The sequence below is a fragment of the Rhamphochromis sp. 'chilingali' genome (genome assembly GCF_963969265.1).
Source record: "Rhamphochromis sp. 'chilingali' genome assembly, chromosome: 14".
Lineage (NCBI taxonomy): Eukaryota > Metazoa > Chordata > Actinopteri > Cichliformes > Cichlidae > Rhamphochromis > Rhamphochromis sp. 'chilingali'.
This window is the reverse complement of record NC_137941.1, coordinates 4,920,755-4,944,235: the sequence shown is the minus strand read 5'-3', so window position 1 is coordinate 4,944,235 and position 23,481 is coordinate 4,920,755. Positions and strand designations below refer to the sequence as shown.

At 40.8% G+C, this 23,481-nt stretch overlaps 1 protein-coding gene across 1 annotated transcript in view; it reads right to left on the bottom strand.

Moving 5' to 3' along the window:
• Positions 1-23,481, bottom strand: part of LOC308410211 (tomoregulin-2-like) — a 138,017-nt gene that overhangs the window by 22,270 nt on the left and 92,266 nt on the right. Inside the window, exon 5 of the mRNA XM_080903393.1 lies at positions 7,456-7,552. Within this exon, the coding sequence (XP_080759519.1) occupies positions 7,456-7,552 (97 nt within the window). The remainder of the gene's footprint in view (positions 1-7,455; positions 7,553-23,481) is intronic.

Genomic DNA, 23,481 nt, shown 5'->3' with positions numbered 1-23,481 from the left:
CCACATCTAGGCATTGTACTGATAAACTCCCTGATAGCCGATTGTTTGGTGGACTCTCTTATGCCGTAACAAGACGTTGCGGGAAATCTGGAACTTCAGTTGAAATACAGCGGACAATTTAAAATGTTCTTCTTGGTCCTTGATGACAGATGCAATGTTTGCAACACAGTCCAGTTAAAGTTTGAGATTACAAAGGGGATGGCAGCAATGCACTCAGTGACAGGGACCGCGTCAGGAGTGATTCGTTCATGGGGGAAAACGAATGCTTCGATAAGCTGGGGCTGTGAAAAACTGTTGCATTTTTAAAGTAGATGCATGAGGAAGCTGTCAGGTGGCTCAGCCTGGCCAAAAAGCTAACAGAGTGTGGGACCTGAGAGCTGAAATACGAGTTTTGTGAGAAGAAGGACAAGGACATTCCAGAGCTCTCAGATGCAGAATAGAAGGCAGATGCTACATTTGCTGTTGATGTGACCGTCCTTCATGTTTTCACCTCGGACATTGATTTCGCTCACTGAAGAAAAAAAAACAAAACAGACTGAAAAACTGCAGATTATATAATTCAACTACAAGTAAAATAGCAGTAGCACTTTGTATAAAGTTAAAAGTCCTTTTTTTGCAAAACCATGCACATTTTGTGCACAACAGTTTTTGTCAATGTTGATTAAACTGCAATAACACATTGGCATTTTAACTAGAGATGGACCGATCCGATATTACGTATCGGTATCGGTCCGATACTGACCTAAATTACTGGATCGGATATCGGAGAAAAATAAAAAATGTAATCCGATCCATTAAATATCACGAAAGCACCTCACAAAACTTGCAACACGCCGTAACTCACCTCAGAACGTTAGCACGTCGGAGCAGTATGCATCACGTGATAGAGCGGCTGTGGCATGCGGGACCTGTTGGTGGTCTGGATAGCATGTGGAGCTTCGCTAGCAACCCGGCATTTCATCTCCGACAAAGTTATCCCCGAGAGAAGTAAAGCAAGTGTGTAAGTCCATCTCTGAATGTTTGTAAAGCATTCCTGCCTTAAGCTTAACAAGCGACTGCCTCTTCTTGCTGCTACTTCAATCATGAAACTGCTTAACGATCAGCTGATCGGCTTTTCTGTCGTGAGTCCGTGTCTCTAGTTTGCTTTTGGCCCACTTTGCACCAGAAAGAGGAAACCAGCGGCTGAACAACAGCAGCACGTTTAAGCTTGATCAGCTGTTGTTAGAATTTATTTAATATTACTTTCTACTCGAGGATCTTTTCTACGTAGCTGACGCTGGTAACTGTGCAGGGGCGGATCTAGCAAAGTTTAGCCAGAGGGGCCGATAGGGCATTAACAGGGAAAAGGGGGCACAAAGACATACTTTTCTTTCTTATTCTCATTTAAAATGTCGAGCTTTTAATAAATAATTATCTGACACCCAAAGTTTTAATTTGATGTAAAATGAATAGAAGTCAATTACTGTATATAGTAACTAGTAAGTCTAATATACCCTAGTAAGCTATAGTACTTTTTCCTTTGGGAAGGTACCATCTGTGCAGTCTGCAATTTTGTTGAAGAAAGATGTTGAATCTATTTAATATTTCTTGAAAAATAATTGATTTCTGTGCATTTTTTTTCACACTGCATCAAATTAAGGTTGATTACGTCGATTAAGCATCATGAGGTGGAGCGTGAGGGGTGGTTCCCTATTTTTTATTTATTTATTTTTGTTGTTGCTGGGAGTTGGAACCCTATTAGTTAGGTTGCTTAATATTTACGCTAAGTACTCTTTAAAATACCAGAATAGGGAGGATGGTGTAGGTTTAAGTTTATTAGATTGATCAGTATTGCTGAACTATGAAATACTTTTTTTTGCATACAGGTATAACAGAATAGCTTTAGTGTAGTTGTTGTTTTAAACTTGAGTATGAACTTATACAAAATGCAGCAAGATATTTAAAAACAGTTTTGTTGATTAAAAAACACTATATCGGATTCATATCGGTATCGGCAGATATCCAAATTTATGATATCGGTATCGGACATAAAAAAGTGGTATCGTGCCATCTCTAATTTTAACTGTGCCTATTTCACATTTTCACTGCCTGATTGTAACAGCTACTCTTACAAGCAGCAGTTTCCCATGTGAGCCTTTGGGAAAATGAATTGCTGGCACGTGATTTTACAAATTGGAAACAAAATAAAATGACAAACGAATGAACAGAGTCTATTAAAAGTTACTATATTACAATAACTGGGTGTAAAACAAATGAAAAACCAGAAAAGGACTCAAAACTTCTTTAAAGAGGTGCCAACCAGCATCAAAGACATACTACAACAACTTTCAAGGTCACCATTGCTGCAAGTGAAACCACAACAAATGGATTTAGAAACAGAACGAAGAGATGAGAAGTGACAAAGCCTATGAAAAGTTCAAAAATATACATTATGCATTACATACAAATGTTATCAAAAATAGTCTAAAAACTAAACAAAGGGATGCAAAGCAGAGACCAAAGAGTCTATTGTGAAGTTACTAAATTAGTATAACTTTATATAAAATAACAAAACACTCAAAATTTCTACAAAGAGATGCAAAATATCTACAAAAGGCCTCAAAATATCCAGAAACACACTATTAAAACTATAAGAATGTCACATGACAAAACACTACAGAGGTCTAAAAAGTACTAAAAGGAAATGTAAAACAACTAGAGTGATAAGTACGACTAAAACAAAGAAAAATGAACATATAGAAATTGCAAATGAATGATAAAAAAAGCAAAGCTCTGGTTTCCATGCAGGAGGGGTAGTTTGCTCTCCACAGAATGGTTTCAGTGAGGAGATGAGTGCTGGCTTTTAAAAAACCCTCTCAGGAGGTCTAACCCCAGTGTTCGTGCAGCAAGTGTCCCTTGCCATGACCGGTTCACTCGCTGCTCCTCCTCTTCCTTAATTCTATCAACACCGATGGGTGCTACTGATGGGTTTGAAAGCATGGATTTTTCTGGGTAATTACAGTTTTACACCACAAATGGATCTAAATGGATTTTTTTGTGACACTGTATTGATCCCTCAGGGGCAAATTTGTCTTTTTTTGCTTGCTGTCTGCCTCCAGAATATAGAGAGGTGGAGTAAGGCTACTAAGGCTCTTTGATACAGCAGGAACAAGTGCAGTAAAGTTTACCCAAAAGAGGTTCTTGCAAACTACACAGAAAGACTAAGCACATTTCTCCTTTTCCTATCTGAATCAATAAAGAGAAGAAGATTGATTTATGAAGACTGATTTATGGTGAGTCGAGATAGACTTTATTGATTCCTGCAGGAAAAAAATGTTCTCTCTCTTTAACCCATCGCAAAAACTAAGACCAGTGGGCAGCCCCTATGCGGCAACAATAGAGTTTCAAGCAAATGCCTTGGTCAAGGGTATTTTTAACCGAGTATTTGATGATGAATCATAAATGATGACAACTGGAATTATCTGAACTTTGTTGAAGAGGGAAAAAAAATGCTGAAATAGTTTTTATGTTATCCTGACCAAGCAGAAGCTGAACAGCTTATAACATGCTGGCATGCATTCTATTATACTGTCAGGATGTATAAAAATAATAATCAGGTTTTAAAACAACAAAAATTAAAGATGCAAATAGCAAACTGATAAATTCATTTTAAACAAAGCAAAAAATAAAAAGTGCAAAATCACGTCATCACCATCAGCAATTTATTTCAAAACAGCTTCTAGAATAGTTTTAACCATAGCCTTTATCCGGACCTCTAAATTGCTGCACACATTCCATCAGGGTTTCACATAAATTTAGTTTTGTGACTCAGTAATGGCTGCAACCGCAGTTAGAAAAGCAACTGAGCAAATCACAGCTTTTTACGAGAAATTACAAATGTGGAAGTTGTGTACCTGTACTGAAGCCAAAAAAATCTGTGACAGGAAAATTGGTACAAAACAAGCACTGATGGGCTGTTTGGAATACTGCCAAGTTGAGACCTTGTGCATCCGGGTTGATTGGGACAATTGCTTGTTCTAACAACTGCAGCGTGTTATAGTGTAGCAGGACCAATATCCACAATAACACAATGAAATAATTTTTCACTTTCTCATCAGGTTTACCATTGTGTAAACCAATGACGGTACACAGAGTGCTTCGTTGCATAACAACAAATGACAAATTTGGTTTCTGGCACCAAACTAATCACCAATGTTGGGATGTGATTGACTGGAAGTCTTGCAGCGATGTTGGCGAGCTAACTTATAGCAAAAATGCAACTTTGTAATTACTTTATCTGACCACAGGACAGCTAAAGGAGCAATATAATAATATATAAAACTGCAATACAGTAATATCCACTGATTAAAATTCAAATTACAGTAAGGTGACAATATTGATACTGCTCTTCTGGCTGATAATCATGAAGCAATAACAGCAGCTAGTTAGCTTAAATATGTAAGAAAACTTCAGACCTAAGAATACATAAAATGGACATAGCCACCATAATATTCTTTGTTTGTGGACTAGTGATCATTTGTAACAGAAAACACTGTTATATTGCATAGAAAATGGTTGTAGCAATCACCATCTGTTAGTGCGCTATGAGATTGTACTCGTGTAGTGCACTTCCTCAGTGCTTTCCGAAAAGTACTGATGTTCAAGCATAGACTGTAATGCATCAAGGAAAAGGAGAGAAACATCTCAATATGAAGCGGCACTAGGCATTTGTTTTCATTAGTTTGGGAAAATATGCCGATATGCTATAACGATATGGAATATGCATATAACACAAAAATGTCTTTGTTATATTCAACTTGCATGAAAGAAATGAAAAAAAAAAAGCAGAGAAAGTGGCTGAAAGTCTTGTTTTCATTTTGCCAATGAGCTTAATTTTTCTACAAAACAAGTAGTGAATGATCAGTGCTGATGTATAAAGGTACTTTCAACTGTTCTCTTTTCCCAAAGGGTTGCTACAATGGATGGATTTGAATAGTTTTCCAGGACTGGGACAGGGTTTGTGTCACATCCTGGTCTTGAACTGAGGATCACTCACATTTAAGGCAAAATGTGTTAACCACTACACTGTGGAGCCACAAACTAGTGCTAATGCATAAATAAAGTAATATTAGAATTTTACTAACTGAAACGAATCCCAGCACAGTGGAGTATTTATTGGCTGGTCTCTCTCTCATAGAGGGCCGAATGACTTGTGAGATAACTGCACTGAAAAGCATCAGCAAATGCCTTAGCGATGGTTAAATGTAGTAGACAGTTAGAGGCGTTCAAACATCAATCAATCAACGTCAATAATACATAACTCTAAGCCTTCACACAGTGAGTGTGATGCACCATAGTTCATAAATGTGTTCATCTCTTCCATAAATTCTTTTAACATGGGAGTGTATGTGGATTGTTGAGCTTCTGAAGCCAGCTTCAGGTGGATATCAAAGGAGGTGCAGTTTTAGAAACTTCTCCTGGGCTTTGTTTTTTAGGCCAGGAGTTTGTCATTTGATTAAAACTGAAAGCAGGAGGAAACAGTTAACATAGGCCTGTCCAAATATGGCAAAATCTTCTTACCAACCAACACCACTTAACCTCGCTAATTAGCTAATTAACAAGAAATAAACACGAAACTGAATAATTAAGTGACAACGAGACGCCACTTCATTCTGATTATCAGCCCACGTCAGGTCCCATATATCTGAGCGTTGCAGTGCTTTACATGGCAGCAAACAATTTGCAGAGGAAAATTATTCCTTAATTATTCATATCTGCATTTCTTGTGCGAAAATAGGAAAAATGTTTCACGTCACATCACTTTATCCTCACCTGGTATTTGATTACTTTCTTCTCTCTCCACTCATTGTTTCATCAGCTGACGGTTTGTTTGATTAAACTCAGCTGCCTCCTGATTGGAATAACCTGTCATTTTAATCAAAATGATCTTATATTATGCCAGTTGTTGGGTGCTGTTTGATGAAAATTACCTGCTGTTGGTTTGCAATTACCTTTCTGATTATTCGCCAGAAACATTCTTATCAAAACACCTTTGGGGCTTTTGAAAGATTAAAGGGTACTTGCTGTTCCTGTTTTTACAAGAAAGGACACTGAAATATTCATACGTCTGTTTATGTCAACTGCTTTTTTAACGAGATGCATTATTGACTTTCGCTGCCTCTCTCGCCCGTTGTCTCCTCCCTCCCTGCATTATGTAGAGTATAATTGTCTTTATTTCAGCTTGTGCTAAATATGCTCAAGGCTCCTCTTGCTTTAATGTTTTTGGTTTTCTGTGCACAAAACCATTGAAAGCACTTTGCTGTTGTGACCTTATGGATTCTCCCTTTGGATATTAAGAAATTGCCAATAAATCAATTTATGTGCTTTAGCAGAATATTAAGGTGCATTTGTGGAAGTGGGAGGCATCAGGAGGAGTGGACTCCAGCTGTTCAGTATTTGCAACAGGGCTCAGAATGCATCATGAAGCCGTTCCTTGGCATTACGGTTATTGCACACCCGGGTACATTATCTTTCCATTACATCAAGCAGTTTGATAGAGTCATACTCTCAGGGCACTTCTAATTTCTAGCGGTACATCTGGGATTTCTTAGAAGCGCTACCTTCCTTTTTGCTGATACCAGCTGACGGTGTTCCACACCAAATCTGTACCGTCGGTTCATTTAAGCCTCATTCATGCTGCACAAAGCACTGATGCTTTCGCTGGAACAGTTGAGCCTTCTTCTAATTGGCTTCTGAACACGCGTGTTTTTATGTACCCCTGAGGATGTTTTTAGTGCTGCCTACTTGCTAATGCATGTGGGCGAGCCAAAAAACACATTACCTGCATCCATCTCATCTGCAGTAAATGGTTAAATCTATGACAAACGTTATTTCATCACTGAACTAGTTTTTCTTGTGTAAGTCAAAGTCATTTTTGGCCTGACATTGCCAAGTCCTGTAAGGATAGTAATTGGATTTCCAGAATAAGCGAAAATCTCCTTTCTCTCCCTGCCCTGCTCTAGTAATTGAGGTTAAATGAAATGGTCAGCCATGCACTAAACCTCAGTGGGTGTTCAGAACTGAGCGTCTGCAGGATAAAAGAGGGCTCTTATTTGAGTTCTTTGTGTTCAGACTTGCCAAAATGTCTCAAATAACAAACATAAGGGGTATATTTATGATGAAAATAACATGATTTGTGTGACAAGGCTTTGACAACATCAGTGATGTACCTCATCTGACTCACCATCACCAGTGAACCTATAATGAGTGAGGTTTTCTTGTGGTTGGCTGTACTGCACAAACTGTGACCTTGACCATGGCTTAGGTGAAGAGCCATTAGGTGATCACTGAGTGCAAGTTTGATTAAGTTGTGGCCACTTCTCTAGAAGGAGTACTGATTCTTGTGGACTGTGGACCGACATGAGCTCACTGGCTTTAAAAATGGTAGATGCAAGCGTTTCGGTTGGGAACACTAACCATACATCTTCTGCGTCCACATCGCACTCTGCCCCAAACTGGCAAATGTCACAGGTGGACGTCTCCTTCAGCCCAGTCTCCGCTGAGCCCTCTCCTCCTGCAAGAAACAGAGAGAAACAGAGGAAAACATGCGATGACTGATTCGTTGCTGCCATTTCTTCTCTTACTTGTTGTCTAAAAGCCAGCAGGCTCTTTCCAACCTCTCACAATGTGACCATGAGAAAGCAGACAAGTGCATTTACATTCTGCCATATCCCGTCATAATCCCAGCGAAGCTATCTCCTTCATCCATTCACTCTTACCCCCTTCCTCCACCCCTTTCGAGTCCCTCGCCTGACTCTCATCTATCTCTCTCAAATCCCCGCTGATCTCTTCGGAGTCCCTCTTTTATTTCATCTCGCTGATTTTCTCGCTCTGAGAGTGCGACGACTCTTTGGCGGCGGTGTAGGTACTGGCGTCAGGCTTATGGTGGCTTAGGGACCCCACCGGTGCATATCACGCCTCATGAGTGGCCGAAGGGGAGAAGAAAGGGGGGGAGAGAAAAGTAATCTGGCCAATCTCAAATTGCATTCTCCTACCACAGAGGATTCTGCACGCTCTTTCGTGCTTTTTCTCCCTTCCCTTCGGCCCTCTTCTCCATTAGACAAGCTCTATTTTTAAACTTACCAGGGCCCGTGGGGACAACTTTGGAAAAGAAGACGAAGAGGTGGAACTTGGCATCATTTCCCCATGTCATATCTTTAATCTCCCCAACACACACACACGCTTGCACAGACACCCACGCTGCTGCCACCACGCATTGCTCCCTTGTGTCACGTCTTTCATTTTCCCTTCAGAAACTTTTGTTATTTCTTGTGATCCCTCGCGACACGCTGGATTGAATTGGAAAGAACTCCGGTAGAAAGGTTTTAACCTGATTTTCCACTAAAAGGCTTAAGTTGAGTTTGACTCTTCTTTTAAGGTCAAAGTCAGTTAGGTCTGCTTTGTTTGACTGTTAACATGTGAAGTTCCTTATCCATAACTCTCAGCTTGAATTTTGTTGCTATTGGTCAGATTATCCCAACAGCTTTGTCCGTGCCTTTTGCTTGTGTCCAATCCCACAATGCAGCCTACAAGAGTGAAAACTTCTTTTGCTGAGGATGTTAAGCTCCTTTCAAATGCTCTGCCTTTGCTTTCGGTGTTTTCTTTTGAAGCTGCGTCTGATGCTGCTGCAGGTGTTAGACGGCAGCCATGGCAATGAGGCAGCATGTCCTCTGAATGCTGAACATCTGCAGTCATGTGAAAAGATGTACATTTTGAATTCACTGCTTTACCTTCAGGTCACAGGGCTGGCAAGAATACAAAATGTGAAACGGTGTTGATGTTTAGCCATCGAGTTTAACGTGAATGCAGAGAGAAATCTTTTGCTTAGTTTGTCTTTTTAAACCTCTTTCAAGTTCCACTTTAGGTTAACTTTGAAATGCCTAATCAACAAATAGCACGCTTACTTTATAAATGCTTTAAAACATAGAAATTTTCTTTGTAAAAGTTTTGTTCACCTAATTCTGCAGTAAAAAAAAATCAGTAGATGACTTTGAACTAATAAATAAATCTTGGACTGGCTCTTTTATAGTGCTTTTCTACACCTGAGAACTCAAAAGTTCTTTATATAGCATTTCTCATTTACTCAAGCACTTTTTTTCATCTATATCTGCTCATATTTGAAAATATTCATCCTTTATCGTATTCTGGGTCTTTGTGTAACACTCACAGGTTGTCTTCAGTCTGAAACAAGATGTTTTAGCTTCCTAGCCTCTCTGGTTTGTCTTCTGATTGGCTCTGCACTGCAAACAGAACATTTGAACAGAAGTTGGCTGAACCTCCTTTAAAAGCACAGTTTTACAAATGTTTTATAAAGTATTCTTGCATCTGTATGATAGCTTAATGTATGTGAGAGTGGATATCCTTAGTACAGTCACAATATCAGACACACAGCTCTGGTGGTGAGCACAGAAGTTGGCTCAAAGAGTGCTACAACAGCTTGTTTCAGGCTGAACAAACTAAGGGCTACACCAAGGCTCAACACAGGATAAATAAGGATTATTTGAACTATAAATGCATGTACCAAAGGCACTCTAGTAGAAACCATGAATAAAAATATGGAACTATAAATAAATTGCCTCTTTAAAGTGATAATGTTTAGCTGTTATACTGATTTATTCCGGTGTATTTATCTTGTTCTTAGATATACAGTGTAACCAGAATGGACAAAACATGATGCCTGCCTACAAATTGCATTCAATTAAAAGTGTGTTGAGAGCCCTGTAAGAGTAAAATGTGTCATATAAATTCCAGTCAATGCACCACTTACAATTTACACCCTCAAAGGTAAACATTTATCTTGTTTTTAGCTGCTAAATAATATATTGATTAAAGTTTTTATCTTCTAACACATTTCTTCTTCCCTTTGGTAAGCCAAGCTCCAAAACTCCAGGAGTTTCACTTTGCACAATGTAACTCATTAGTATATTTTCTTTATATCCTCTTTGCTCTGGTAATTGCCATCTTGTTCAAATTCTTCAGTTTGCAAGTCAGAGGTGTTCTTATAAATCTACGTAAAGAATAGATGAGATGTATGCAATGCGCAACATCAGAGGCCGAATACAAAAAAAATAAATAAAATCTGCTAACGTGCCCTTTAAAGCCCATTAACAGGAAAAAGAAATCCATGTCTGTGAATTCATATACTTCCAAGGACTTCTGTCAGTGTTGTTCTCAAGTGTTCAACAGCGCATAGCAGTTCAATTATATGGACTCGGGTTTTGTCTCACATCAGAGTTTAGCGTATTGTCAGCGCAGACACTCCAGCTGATTGAATTAGCCAGTTGTGACTCTTTGACCACTGATGTGAATGTAATTTCCCTTATTTCCACCTGTCATGTATGTTTTGGTGTGTGAAATTCTCTCTCCCTCTCTGTTACACACACACACACACACACACACACACACACACACACACACACACACACACACACACACACACACACACACACACAGGTTGCAGCAATTTTCAGTTCTTGGAGGCACCAGAACTAGCCAGCCTCTCCAGCCTTTCTGTACTCTGTCAAATGATCAGCTTCGAATAAAGGCTTGTGGGCAGGCGAGCATGTAAGCTCTCCCACGACTCTACTCTCCCACAATTGCACACGGGAGAAGGAGAGGGAGACAGAGAGAGCGAGCCCATGCATGTTTCTGTATCGCCCGCTTGTATTTCTTACATGTGTATTCGCGCATACATGGCACAGATGCCAGGATTATCTCCATGCCTGCTTCTTTCTGTCCTTTTCTCCATAGAACTGCAGCCAACACTTCACGCACTTTTCCCCAGATCCCCATTCTCAGTATTGCAGACACAATTACCAAAAGCAACTTGGGACAGGCAGTATTTTCCACATTCCAAATCCCCGATAGAGTCTCATGTAGCACTAACACAACATCTCCCGTGTTTCTGTGCCTGCTAATCCCAGGAATCAGGAGACACGGCTGCGTAATGACTGAAATGATTAGCCCCTCTGCTGCCCCCACAATCACCCCCACCGGCTCCTACATCACCTAATATCGATCCATGCCTGGACCAGAGCGGTCGACCGGCCTCCTCTATGAGTAAGATCCTATAGCCTCACCTTCATCTCTAACAAAACCTGCCTTCCCTTTGTTTTAATGCTTTCAGGCTAAATAAACACATGAAATGTAGATTTTGTGCAAGACTACAGCAAAAGGAGAGAAGAAGGCACAGAAAGAAGAGAGAAGGGACGTTTAGGATTAAGTTACTAGGCAGAGAAGAAGAGATCAGAGTGAAAAATGTGCGTTAAAGGGGAGATAAGCAGGATAAGAGATAAAATGACAGGAGTAAAAAAATGGTGGATCAGTCACAAAGGTGCTGTGGACCTTCATCCGGGGGTTAGAGAGCATTCTTAATCCCCTTAGTACTGTGTATGGAGATTAGCCATGCATGCATCCACGGAAATTCACATAAAAAAAAACAGAATTCATCACTCCACTGGTGGCACTAGCTATGCATTCTCCAGGCTGCCGTAGAAAAAACGGTTTGCTGCAAGGGAGGACACCAGCGACAAGCCTGGAGCTCATTTAACTGCAGCAGCCGCCTGAGTCAGTGTGCTGAAAGCAGGCGCTGGTCGATTTGTTCGGCTCCTGTAACTTGTGAAATAAAAGCAGGGACATCCAGTGTGCAGTCCCTGAAGCATATTTGTGATTCTGGGTGAATTGCAACTGAGGTCTAGCAGTTAACCACAATCATTTCTCACGCAGATTGTGACTTTACGAGCATATTATGACAAAAGGAACATTGCCGTCCAATCTAGTGGTGACATTTTTGTGCAAATGTGAACACAGTTTATTCACCGCCAACAGCAAATAGATCAGCTGCACAGATGTAGCTGTTAACTACCAACATATGTAGCAACTGTGCGTTTCTGCGACTGCACACACGCTTTCGAATCTATAATAATAATTTCCCACCAGTACGCGCTCATTTCGTTTTGTTTTTTATTACCTACAAATGTTCATGAACTGGAGTCACAAAGATCAGGACAACATGTTCTTTACGCATTTCAGTTAAAACATTTTCAATTCACATCCTCTGCTGAAAATTTGCATTTGTCTATTTGTGCTGTGTGTCTTTCTGTTGGCTTCATTTGCAATGACGACACATCTAAAATTCACTTTGCATTCAGTCTAAACACACCTTGTGACACAATCGTGTTTAAAGTACCTATCAGAGAACTAGCATGTGAACTAAATTTAAACACATTCAAAGGAAAGGCTGATGTGGAGCCACCGAACAACACACAAAGGCACTGAATAGTAAAGCAAAAATATAAGTAGAGGATAAGTAGCCCGTCCTCCAAAAATGTCCACGAATGATCGGCTCTGAATGAGCTACAGGCTTTCATAGCTGAGATAGGACCTGCTAATGCTGGAGTGATTTTGCCTGCCATTGCTTTATGCCTATCAAAAACGAGGCTAGTATTTGCCAGAAGACTTAGCAGAGACTCGGTGAAAGAGGGTTATATGGTTAAAAAAAAAAACTCTGCAGCCCAGATTATGACGGTAACACTGGATCTGAGTGTGATGACTTAAAAACAACCATCTCTGTCTCAGACCGATCCAGATTTCACGCTCCCCTGATAGAGCTCAAGTCCTTTGGCAAGCGAAAATAGAGGACAAATTGCATCGTCCAGATGTGCCAAGCAGATAGAGACCTATTGATATTGGCCCAGGGCTGTAACGGCTGCCAAAAGCGCCTCTACTAACTATTGACTTGAGTGGTGTGAGTGTTACTTTTGTGTTCTTTGTTGCTCTTATTTTCTTTCTTCCTCCCTCTCATGCTCTTCCTCTCCCCCTTGGTTGAATCTCAGCTTATAACCATGCATTGGTCAGAGGGCCCGGTGGCGCCAGTGTCCGGCAGCCTCACCTCTGTCAGTGCGCCCCAGGATGGCTGTGGCTACAATGTAGCTTGCCATCACCAGTGTGTGAATGTGTGTGTGAATGGGTGGATGACAGGTTGTGTAAAGCGCTTTGGGGTCCTTAGGGACTAGAAAAGCGCTATATAAATACAGGCCATTATTCCTGAATGAGCATATTCTCCACCACATGTGCGACAGTGTGGTGCAGTTGCATCTTTCTTCATGTCGATGCATTAGTGAAATAAGAAGGAGATTAAGAGAGAACAGAGGTGGGGGTCGTTGATTTGAGCGAGCGTACAGAGGGAACAAGAGACAGGCACAGGCTTGCACAAACAATAAGACAAACACGCAAGCACGCACGCGCAAAGACACACACCCAACGCGCCCATCATTGGGATGATGAATGAAGCCCACACAGCCCTGGAAAACAGAGCAGGACCAATACGACCTTGGTTGCAAACACACTGGGGAGAGATGGAGTGTGGTGGAGAGGGATGAGAGAGAGATGGAGGCTGATATATCCTACATGTGGCTGTGTGTGGCTGCTGAAACATACTGGGACGACCCCACATTTTGCTGTTACTGCAGAACGCCTCTTCAAATGGTTCTGTTTACAAAATGAGGCTTAAAACTTTTCTTTTTGATAGTTAGTGTTGGATCAAGTGACAACTCCCTTAGTTACACTGCAATAGGTCTGTGCTGCTGGTGTTTCTTCTTCACTCCCATCTTTATACATCACTTTACATCATTATTTATTATTAATCTCTGGCTCTCTTCCACAGCATGTCTTTTTGTCCTTTCTCCCTCCGATCACCCCCCAACCAGTCACAGCACATGGCTGCCTCTCCCTGAGCCTGGTTCTGCTGGAGGTTTCTTCCTGTTAAATGTTTTTTTTCTTTCCCACTTTTGACAAGTAATTGCTCAAAGGGGGTTGTTTGATTGTCGGGGTTTGATCTATATTATAGTGGGGTCTCTACCTTACAATATAAAGCACCTTGAGGTGACTGCTGTTGTAATTTGGCACTATGTAAATAAAGCTGAATTGAATTGCGTCTAGAATTTAGATCTAACATGTTTACTGCAATTTATTTAAACCCCCTGTTTATTTGGCTAAGATGGAAGGATGTTTTGGCCATATATTGTAATAACAAAATATAATATTACATAATTAATAAGGATTGAGAGCAGAAAAATTGCAAAAGTAAAAATGATTGTGGAAAATGTGACGATGCCTAATCAGTGATAAGGGAAGTTGGCTTACAAAGAAATATATAAAAGGTTTGAATGTTGGGAAACCTTTGATTAGTGGTTCAAACTAATGGTAATATGTCAACTGTTAGTTACAGTCAGTTAAAGTTATTTATGTTCAGCCATCAACATGTTGTTGTAAATAACATGGGCTTGTTTCATTTGATTATTTAAAGTGTCCATGTTTTGACATTTGGACTTTTAAGCATATGACAAATGACACAGCTGACTGATTACTAATTATATTTAGATGTTGAAACGAATGCGGTTAAGGTTAGGTTAATTGGTGATTATAAATTGATTATAGGTGTAAGTGTGAGTCCTGTGGTACCAAGACTGGACCTGTCAGACTGGACAGGTCTAGGCTTCAGCTGAGACATTAGTCTGTCAAGTAGGATTTTTCAAAGTACACATCATAAACTTAATCAAGAGCTGTGCATTAATGTTTTTAGTTATGTGTACCTAATGAATTACACCTTATCCAAATGCTTAGTTGGACTGCGTGCGCCAAATGTCCTGTGTACAGGCTACTAAATATATGTACCATGCCAGCAAAACAAAATTATGCCTACTGGCAGGTGTGATAAATCTAACCAAGGGCTGTTTTCTTCCCGTAAAACGACATGCGATCCATGAAAAGTGATCCAGGAAGCAATGAACATGAGCTAAGTAGCTGATAATGGCCTGGGATGATGATACAGAATCTATTGTACAGTATCACTGTATCAACATCGCAGTGCAACCTTGCACACAGTTTGAACCCTGCCTCATTTAAGATGTAATCTCTCTGTTGTGTGGAGAGCTCCATTAAAATTAGACCGTGCTGACAATTAAACTATGAAAGCCATCAATCAAAATGACATTATCTACGGGGACACTGCCCCAAGTGGCTGATCTGACAGGGCGAGCTGGGCCAGAGTACAGAAGACAGCCAAATAATCCATAAACATAATGGACATCAATATTGAAAAGATGACAGATGAGACTGCCGACAGAGGCCAGGATTCAATTTCTATTCTTTTTTTTTGCTGTGGGAGACCATATCGCGTTTCACAAAGTCATTTGTCAGCCATAAGGCCAGTGAGGAGAAGCCAAGCTTCTCCAACATGTGAGCCAAGGGCGGTTGTTCCACTGACGCAAATGGCAAAATGAATCAGGCATGGGACAATAATGACAGTGATATAAATAATGAAACCATCAAAGTGTTTGGTGGACATTGGCACAGAAACACATCATGTGAACTACAGTGACATAACATAAAACCGATTAAGCTATATTTTCTAAGGCTGTGAATGAGCGTATTTTATTTGCAGTCAAATAATTAAAAGGCGAAACTCTTCTTAAGCTCTGGGAGCTTCTTTTATTAACAGTGCGAGCCGGCAAAAAAATTGCTTGCAAATAATTTACATGTGGAAGCAGAAAAGAAAAGATTTACTTCCAGTCTCGAACTGATCCAGCCGGAGTTCAAGGATCCTCGTTCTCCAGCTGGTTTGAGAAATGGGCTTCTCCTTCAGAAAAGATCGATTGTTAACATGATTGTTTATCACTGCAAGTAATCCATGCACCAACGAAGAAGCAGTGCTGTTGGACTGCATTGGGTTTGCCACGACAAATTTTGCTCGCCGGAGTCTGACCTGATCACACAATAAGTCAGACAGTGTCCACACCAGGATAGATTCACTACTGGTTTTATCATTATTATAATCCAATTGCAAATAATTTGCAATTAAAGAGATGATAAACATGCACAAACCCGGCCCTACCCTGTAACAATGGGATAAAATATGATTTGAATTCTCACTTGACCCTGTAAGAAGCACAGAAACAGAAGATATATTTTATTGTATAGTAATAAAGTTGTGTTGCTGGAGTTCTGAATTTACTAAGGAGTGATACTTGACTGTGATATGACAAGCTGCAATATTTGAGCTTAACTTTTGTGAGCACGCTGACCTGATGTTTCTCCAAAACCACAGTTTGATTTTTTTTTTTTTCGGAAAGGAAAAAATAATAAAAAAGAAGCAGTTTTAAGTAGGCATAAGAAATTCCACATGGGTCTCATAGTATTAGCATTAAGAAACCAAGAGACCAAACTGCTGATGTTTGTATTATTTTTGGATTTGTATTCAGCCTCAGTTTCAGAATTGTTCCACCCCTAATGCTAACAAATGAGGTAGCAGTAATCCCTTATAGCAGCCACTCTGGAAATCATTAAAGGGAAATGCTCATTTCCAAATCCATATGTTTTTATTCTTGGACTCTACTAGAGTAGCTTTGCATGTTTCACAGTGCAAAATAATCCTTATTTATTGCACACCAGTTTTGACAAAGATTTTGCAAGGCTGTACAAGAAAAGCCTGCTTAAATCTTTCTGTGAACGTTTGCAAAGATCTACAAAGGATTATTCCTGAATACCCAGATCCACAGCGCCATGTCAAAGTACCATTCCTCGCCTAACCAAGAGCAAAGTTCGGCCACGAATGAGACTCGAGCTGCTCCTGGACCGAGGTCAGCCTAACTGGTCGTGGGAGAGACAAACAAGTCAGCCAGATCATTCTCACAGTGCTGTGGTTATGTAAGACTTAACTCCATGAATTTTGTCCGTCAATGTGCATGCATCACATAAACCTGCCAAAATTGAAAGTGCAATACACACACGGTGACCTCTGTCGAAATCCCACAAATGCTAGGCACAGCTTCAGCCAGGTAAAACTTCTATCAGCAATAACAAAGGGGATGTTAATGTAACATAATCCATAAACAATGTTCCCAACTGGGTCAGAGCCTTTATGAGTGGATTAAAAATATGAATTATGGTTCTAAAAATCCATCTCTCCCTGCTTTAAGAGGATTAGATCACACATTCTGTTCTCCTCACACCCAAATGGCCCAGGATGTGTCACCTACAGTCTCTGTAGTCAACCAGAGCTCAGGGGAAGTGCATTCAGGTTACTAACATAGGACTTTAGTGTATGTTTTATATATGTGATTTCACTATATTCACTTGTTGGAAAACAACAACAACAAAAAACCCACAGGTATTAAAACTCTTTACTAGTTAAAATAATTATGACTTAATTGAAGGCATCTAAACATCCATCCATCCATCCATCTTCATCCGCTTTGTCCGGGGCCGGGTCGCGGGGGCAGCAGCGGGCAGGGGCGGGGGCCTCTTTGCTTAGGCTGCTGCTTAGGCATCTAAACAGAACAAATAATAATGGCACGTGCTGCAGTCTTACGAGAGAAACATACCATAAAATTAGGATTCATAAAGTAACACTGAGAACTTGGAAGAACATTATTTCACACTGCACTGATTCCCCAACAACAGAGTGTGGAATCAGCTTTTGTGCCGTTTCCCTGCATATTTGCAGCGGTTTACACCGACCTTTTTCTGAGCAGCCCCTTCCTTTGTTGTGTCCCAGACAAGACTCTGCTTTTAATCCGGAAATATGCTAAACTAGCCTAAAGCAAGTCACATTGGGCTTTAAATAAGACAGGGAGAAGGCGCTGCACACTGCTCCCTCTTTAAGAGGACACCCATCTATTTTAAGTTTGTTATCACTAATGCGTTATGACAAAGCAACATTCTGGTCCAAAGCACTTACTGTCTATTAAGGTGAAAAAATGGATTAAAAAAAAAATCAACCTCACAAAATCATTCACGCCTTTGTGTCTGCTTAATTTCAGTTCCATTTAATTTGATTCAAATGTGACAGCTAGCACCATCGGGGCAAATATGCAAGCAGTCTCCATTACTTAGCCAATGATTTTCTTTCTTGGTGTATACTTCCCTCCATCATGCCATTGTTTGTCCTCATATACACAGCCCACAAGGATTCTGAATTTCCAAGCCATATCTCACATCAGCATGCTCGTTGGAAATTCAATTAATTTCCCTCTCAGCTTGCACTAGCAGCTAGGCCTCTCTAACCTTGGCATATTTACACTCAAGCCCCTGCACAAGGTGAAGAATATACAGGAATGAGCTGGCAGCGAGTAACACTCTCTCTGTGTCTCTGGCTTTTTCTATCAGACCCTTGTGGAAAATTGTGATGCACTCTGGTTTGTTGAGTGGTCCTTCTGCAAAAATATCGTGTCCTATGCGGCTTGTTTGGGACACAAGTAGCCCACCTGGACCAATGCTACAGTGTGAAGCTTCCGTGGATAGGTACTGTGGCACACTTCATCCTACTGTGATGGTGTAAAGTTACCTAAATATATTAAGGCAACATTTTAAATGTCTGCTAATTAGATCTTAGCTCATAACAACACAGACAGGCATTATTCTGGCTTGACAGGGGGCTACAAAACTAAGTAAAGCAGGCATAAACATGTCAATCAGGCACAGTGTGTACACATCCACGGTGCTGAGAAGTGATCTAATTAGGTATATGAAGTGGAAACACCTGTAGGGTGAGGCCTCTAAGCATCTCGACAATACAAAATCCTGTAATGTTTTTATTCAACCTGACAAAAACTACAGCTCCTGCACATTTTCCATGTGCAGCTTAAATGAGGCAATCATTTGGCCAAGTACACTTCATCCCTTTTTCATTTATTTTTGGTGACGCTTAATGAAAAGTCTTTGCATGTGTTTGCCTCATCTATGTAGTGGCAGCAGGGAAAGAAGCTGTTGGCATGTCTCTGTCTATTAAGCTTGCAGACAAACAAGACACATGTTAAAATGTCTATAAAACCATGCATAAAAATCAAAATTTGTGACTTAATGGGGAGTTATGTTCCTCAGTAGGTGAAGGGATGTTATACAGAGACAGACACAGAGAAAGTAAATTAGAACATTTCTCAAAATGTCACACTGTTCCTTTAAATTAATTCCTTAGGCAGCATCGGATGATAGCAAAAAAGAATGATATTTTACCCATTAATGGCCCAGTCGCACCGGAGAAATATATGACAGCTACGTTCTTGTCACAAGGAAGGATCATTAAGGGTGATTTCACTATTTCTGGAGGAATTTCTGCAACAGATTTGTGATTTTCCCCAATTTATCACAGTTGATCTCAGTATCAAAAAACAGATTGCGTCTAATTACCAACTTGAGCATGTTCAATCACAAACTGCTAGCAGACTGACTCTGTCTTATTAACATATAATCGTGACCTTGATGCACCAAAGTTGCTTTGAAAAGTGTCAGAGACCTCTGACCAAGTGGTCAGAGACCTCATCCCTGTCTTTGCAGCAACTACTTCAAAGTCAATGAGACTGCAAGTTAGTGTACATGGTTACAATGATTTTGGCTGTGTCATGGTCCCTAATGTGACTGCAGCATAATGACCACAACCCAGCATCATATTTACATTTACAGAAAGTGAACAGCCAAGTTCAATCAGTGTGTAAACAAGTTATGCTGAGCCATAGCCTCTCTCATTTAAGATTAGTTTAAAATGACCCATTCATGCTAATTTATACCAATTATATTCCCAATGATAGGCTCCAAAAATGACTGCGGACAGCCAATTGAGCCAAAGCAGTGCAGTAAAGGTACTGTAGTGCAAAAATACATATGTAGATTTCCTTCATGTTGCCACAGGAATTAACATGTATTAAGGCGTTTCTACCAACATCTCTTGTTTTTGTTCTTTATAGATCTTAATGACGCGTTTCTCCTGGCTAACCAGACAGCTCTCAGTTGGTCCATGTTTTGCAGAAGAGGAGTCAAATGACATGTCAGATGCTCCCTTTCATGTCTGTGTTCACATACCCTGAAGCAGGAAGCCAGAGTTGACAAAGAAAGCCGATAACCCCGACACATAATGCCCTTTATTTTTGACTGTGGTTTTAGGTCAAAGAAAGCCAGACTATGTTGAACTTTCTTTGTTGTGCACCCCTCAGAAGACCACTGAACACAAGCTGTCTGACTGTCGGAGCTGTGACTGCATGTTTCTGTCACCTTAGCTAATAGTGCTACTTCGATTTTCTGGAGCTGCTAACACTCTGGTCTGGTGAAAAGCTAGACCAAAGGTATCATCCAGCTCCATCTGGAACTCGAGACAAATCCATTCATATTTTAATGCTTACCCATGTCCTGCCACTCAGCTGGCAACACACCAGGCTTCTTGCCTTGCAAGTGGCGAGCCCACATGGCAAACCAACAAGACAGCAGCTGACTAATGACTGTTTCTGTAAGCTAATGCTGCGTTTGACCAGCAGTGTAATTATATACTGTGTCATTTGTTGTTGTTATTACTGAGGCTGCAGCAACACAAGCAGCTTTTGTTTGGTTGCTGAGTAGCTGATAATGACGACAGTACATGATATAAATATGCTCAAGCACAATATCAGTATGTGCTTCTTGTATGGTAGTTAGACACCTTTAGCTATGCTACAAGGAGTTCTTTTAAAATCCCCTAAAAAGGATTACCTGATTAACAGCAGAAGTTGCACTTTAAATCTGTCTGTGGCTGTCACTAGGGTGGGAAGAAGCCAAAATGACAGCAAAAGAGAGCTAGGATACCACATTCTGAGTTAGACAGCATGTACTTTGTGTGAATCTCTATAGCTATGAGCAGTGTTGGGGAGTAACGGAATACATGTACCGCCGTTACGTATTTAAAATACAAAATATGAGTAACTGTATTCCGTTACAGTTACCGTTTAAAAAGGTGGTATTTAGAATACAGTTACTTTGTTGAAATAAATGGATTACACTGCGGTACTTTCCTGTTTCATTTTGTCGCGGGTCAGGACTGTTTGGGTTTTGTTTGACAGCTACGTTCTGTTGTTCCAGGCGGCAGCGTTACCGTTGCCATGGTTACAGGGCGACGCTCTCTCTCTCGCGCGCGGCTGTGTGTTTCCTGGGTGAGAGAGCACCTTTTTGTTGTTGTTGTTGTTGTTGTTGTGCTAAGCTAACAGGCAGAATGCTACAAGAATAGCTCAAAAGAATGTAGCCTCATGGGCAGTATAGTCCGTGTTGCAGGGAGAATGGACTGCCATACACGTTATGTGTCTGTGAGCAAGAGGAGGGAGAAAAAAGGATAATGGAAAGGTACGAGCAGTCATCGAGAAAAAACGGGAGCTGGAAGCATGTAAATATAATAATAACCACTGCAGCCAAGAAGAGAGCCTGACGAGCCCAGTTGTAAGTAAGCTATTAAGACTCGACTGTACACCGTGTTCTCCTCCGAAAACAATAAGTTCCGTTGGAGCAGTCTTTCAACGCCTCTCTCTGTCTCTCGCAAGAAAAGTTGACCCACACAACAAAGTAAAGCTATTTTTCGGCTAAAAGCCCAACACGGACCCCGCCGTATTAGTCAGAGGTCCCTTTACTAAGGTTCGGAGCCGCGGACCTTCAGTAATGGTAATAAATCACACAGCAATAGTACATTCACGTTGTTGTAAAAAGCACGATAATATGTTAAGTAATCCAAAGTATTCAGAATACGTTACTGTCATTGAGTAACGTAATGGAATACGTTACAGAATACATTTTGGGGCATGTATTCTGTATTCTGTAGTGGAATACATTTTAAAAGTAACCTTCCCAACACTGGCTATGAGGTCAAAAATCTCCTAACAGGGAGAAAAATGAGCCAGGCTGAGATTTATGTTTGCATCAGTGACACAGCAAGAGCTTTTGTAAACCACAGTTAAGTTTAATTTATGGTTAGCCCAAGTCCTGCTGTGGGCCTAAAAACATTGGGTTCACCTATGACAGCTAAAGTAGTGCAAACACAACACTTTCCTTTTTATGTGTAGAGCATAGGTGTGGCTAAAGATATGGCAAAATATAAAATATAGCGTAAGGCACTGAATATCTATATCCTTATCAAAACATGCATTTTGTAGCAGGTTTCACATACTGGAGTTTCTGCTTCAAGACTACTAGAAGCAGTGCTTGTGAGCAGGGGTCTACTGACTCACATTTACTGCAGTGAATAAATACATAAATATTCTTTTTAGCCTCTATAACAATATACGTAAATGATGTTGCTTGGTCATGGAGGTAAGACAAAGAATAAATCGAATTAAAGACATGGACAGAAAATGGATTTGAATCACAAACCATTTTAATAAACATCAATATTTAGTTTGAATTTTTAATCAGCCCATGGCTGCCAGTAACCCTGCAGAAGATCTGAATTTACAGAAACTCTTTTGGGCATTTTGGCAGTATTAGTGGTTATTTCCAGACCCATATTTACAATAACTGTCTTCTTCATTCTTAAATTAAAAATCTTCCATCCCTAAAAGGGCTTGGTTGCTTGGTTATTAATGTAGTTTAAACATGCTACATTTGACAGTATACTGGCATCTGTCCAGGCAACAATTGCATCTAAGTGTTTGTATTTCAAGCAGACAGGCTCATCTGCTAAAACAACCTGCTTAAAATAGTGTAGGTCGCATGTGTGCTCCCAAATCAGCTCTGACCTTTAAAGGCATGAACTTCACACTAATTCAGGACCTCGGAAGGTCTCCTGTCGTATCCGATATCAAGACTTTAGCACCAGATTTTTTTAAATTCCTGTAAGGTGCAAGGTGATTAAAGATGGCGCCGGTGAGGTCGGCTGCCGTCACGACTGCTCCGACCACTTTTTCTTTGTCTTTGTTTTTTAAGTTAGTTTTCAGCGTTTCTAAATCGGCAAAATCATCACCATTGGGTACATTAGGTATGACAGTGACACTCTTGTTTCTATTGGTATACAATGTACTCACAATTCGAAGTTTTTAACTCCGGATCCGAGCTGGCCGAGTGAGATCTCGAGGGAGAACAAAGGGAAGCGGCGGCGGCCTAGAGGGAAGCGAGCCGGCGTCAGGAACAGGCTGAGAGCTCGTGCACACCGCACACCTCTGCCTAGCATCCTGCTCGCCAACGTCCAGTCACTGGAGAACAAGCTTGACGACCTCAGGGCCAGGATAAAGTTCCAGAGAGACATTCGGGACTGCAATCTCCTCTGCTTCACCGAGACATGGCTGAACCCAGCGGTGCCGGACCACGCCATCCAGCCGGCCGAGTTCTTCTCGGTTCACCGCATGGACAGGACACGGGACTCGGGGAAGTCAAGGGGAGGCGGCGTGTGTTTAATGGTGAACAACAACTGGTGCAACAGTGCGAACGTTGTTCCTCTCACACGCTCCTGCACACCAAATCTGGAACTACTGTCCATCATGTGTCGTCCTTTTTATCTACCTCGGGAATTTACATCGGTCATTGTAAGTGCCGTTTATATTCCACCACAAGCGGACACGGTCACCGCCTTATGCGAGCTGCATGAGGCACTCACACAGCACCAGACACAACACCGGGACGCTGCGCTTATTGTGACGGGGGACTTTAATAGCGCCAACCTCA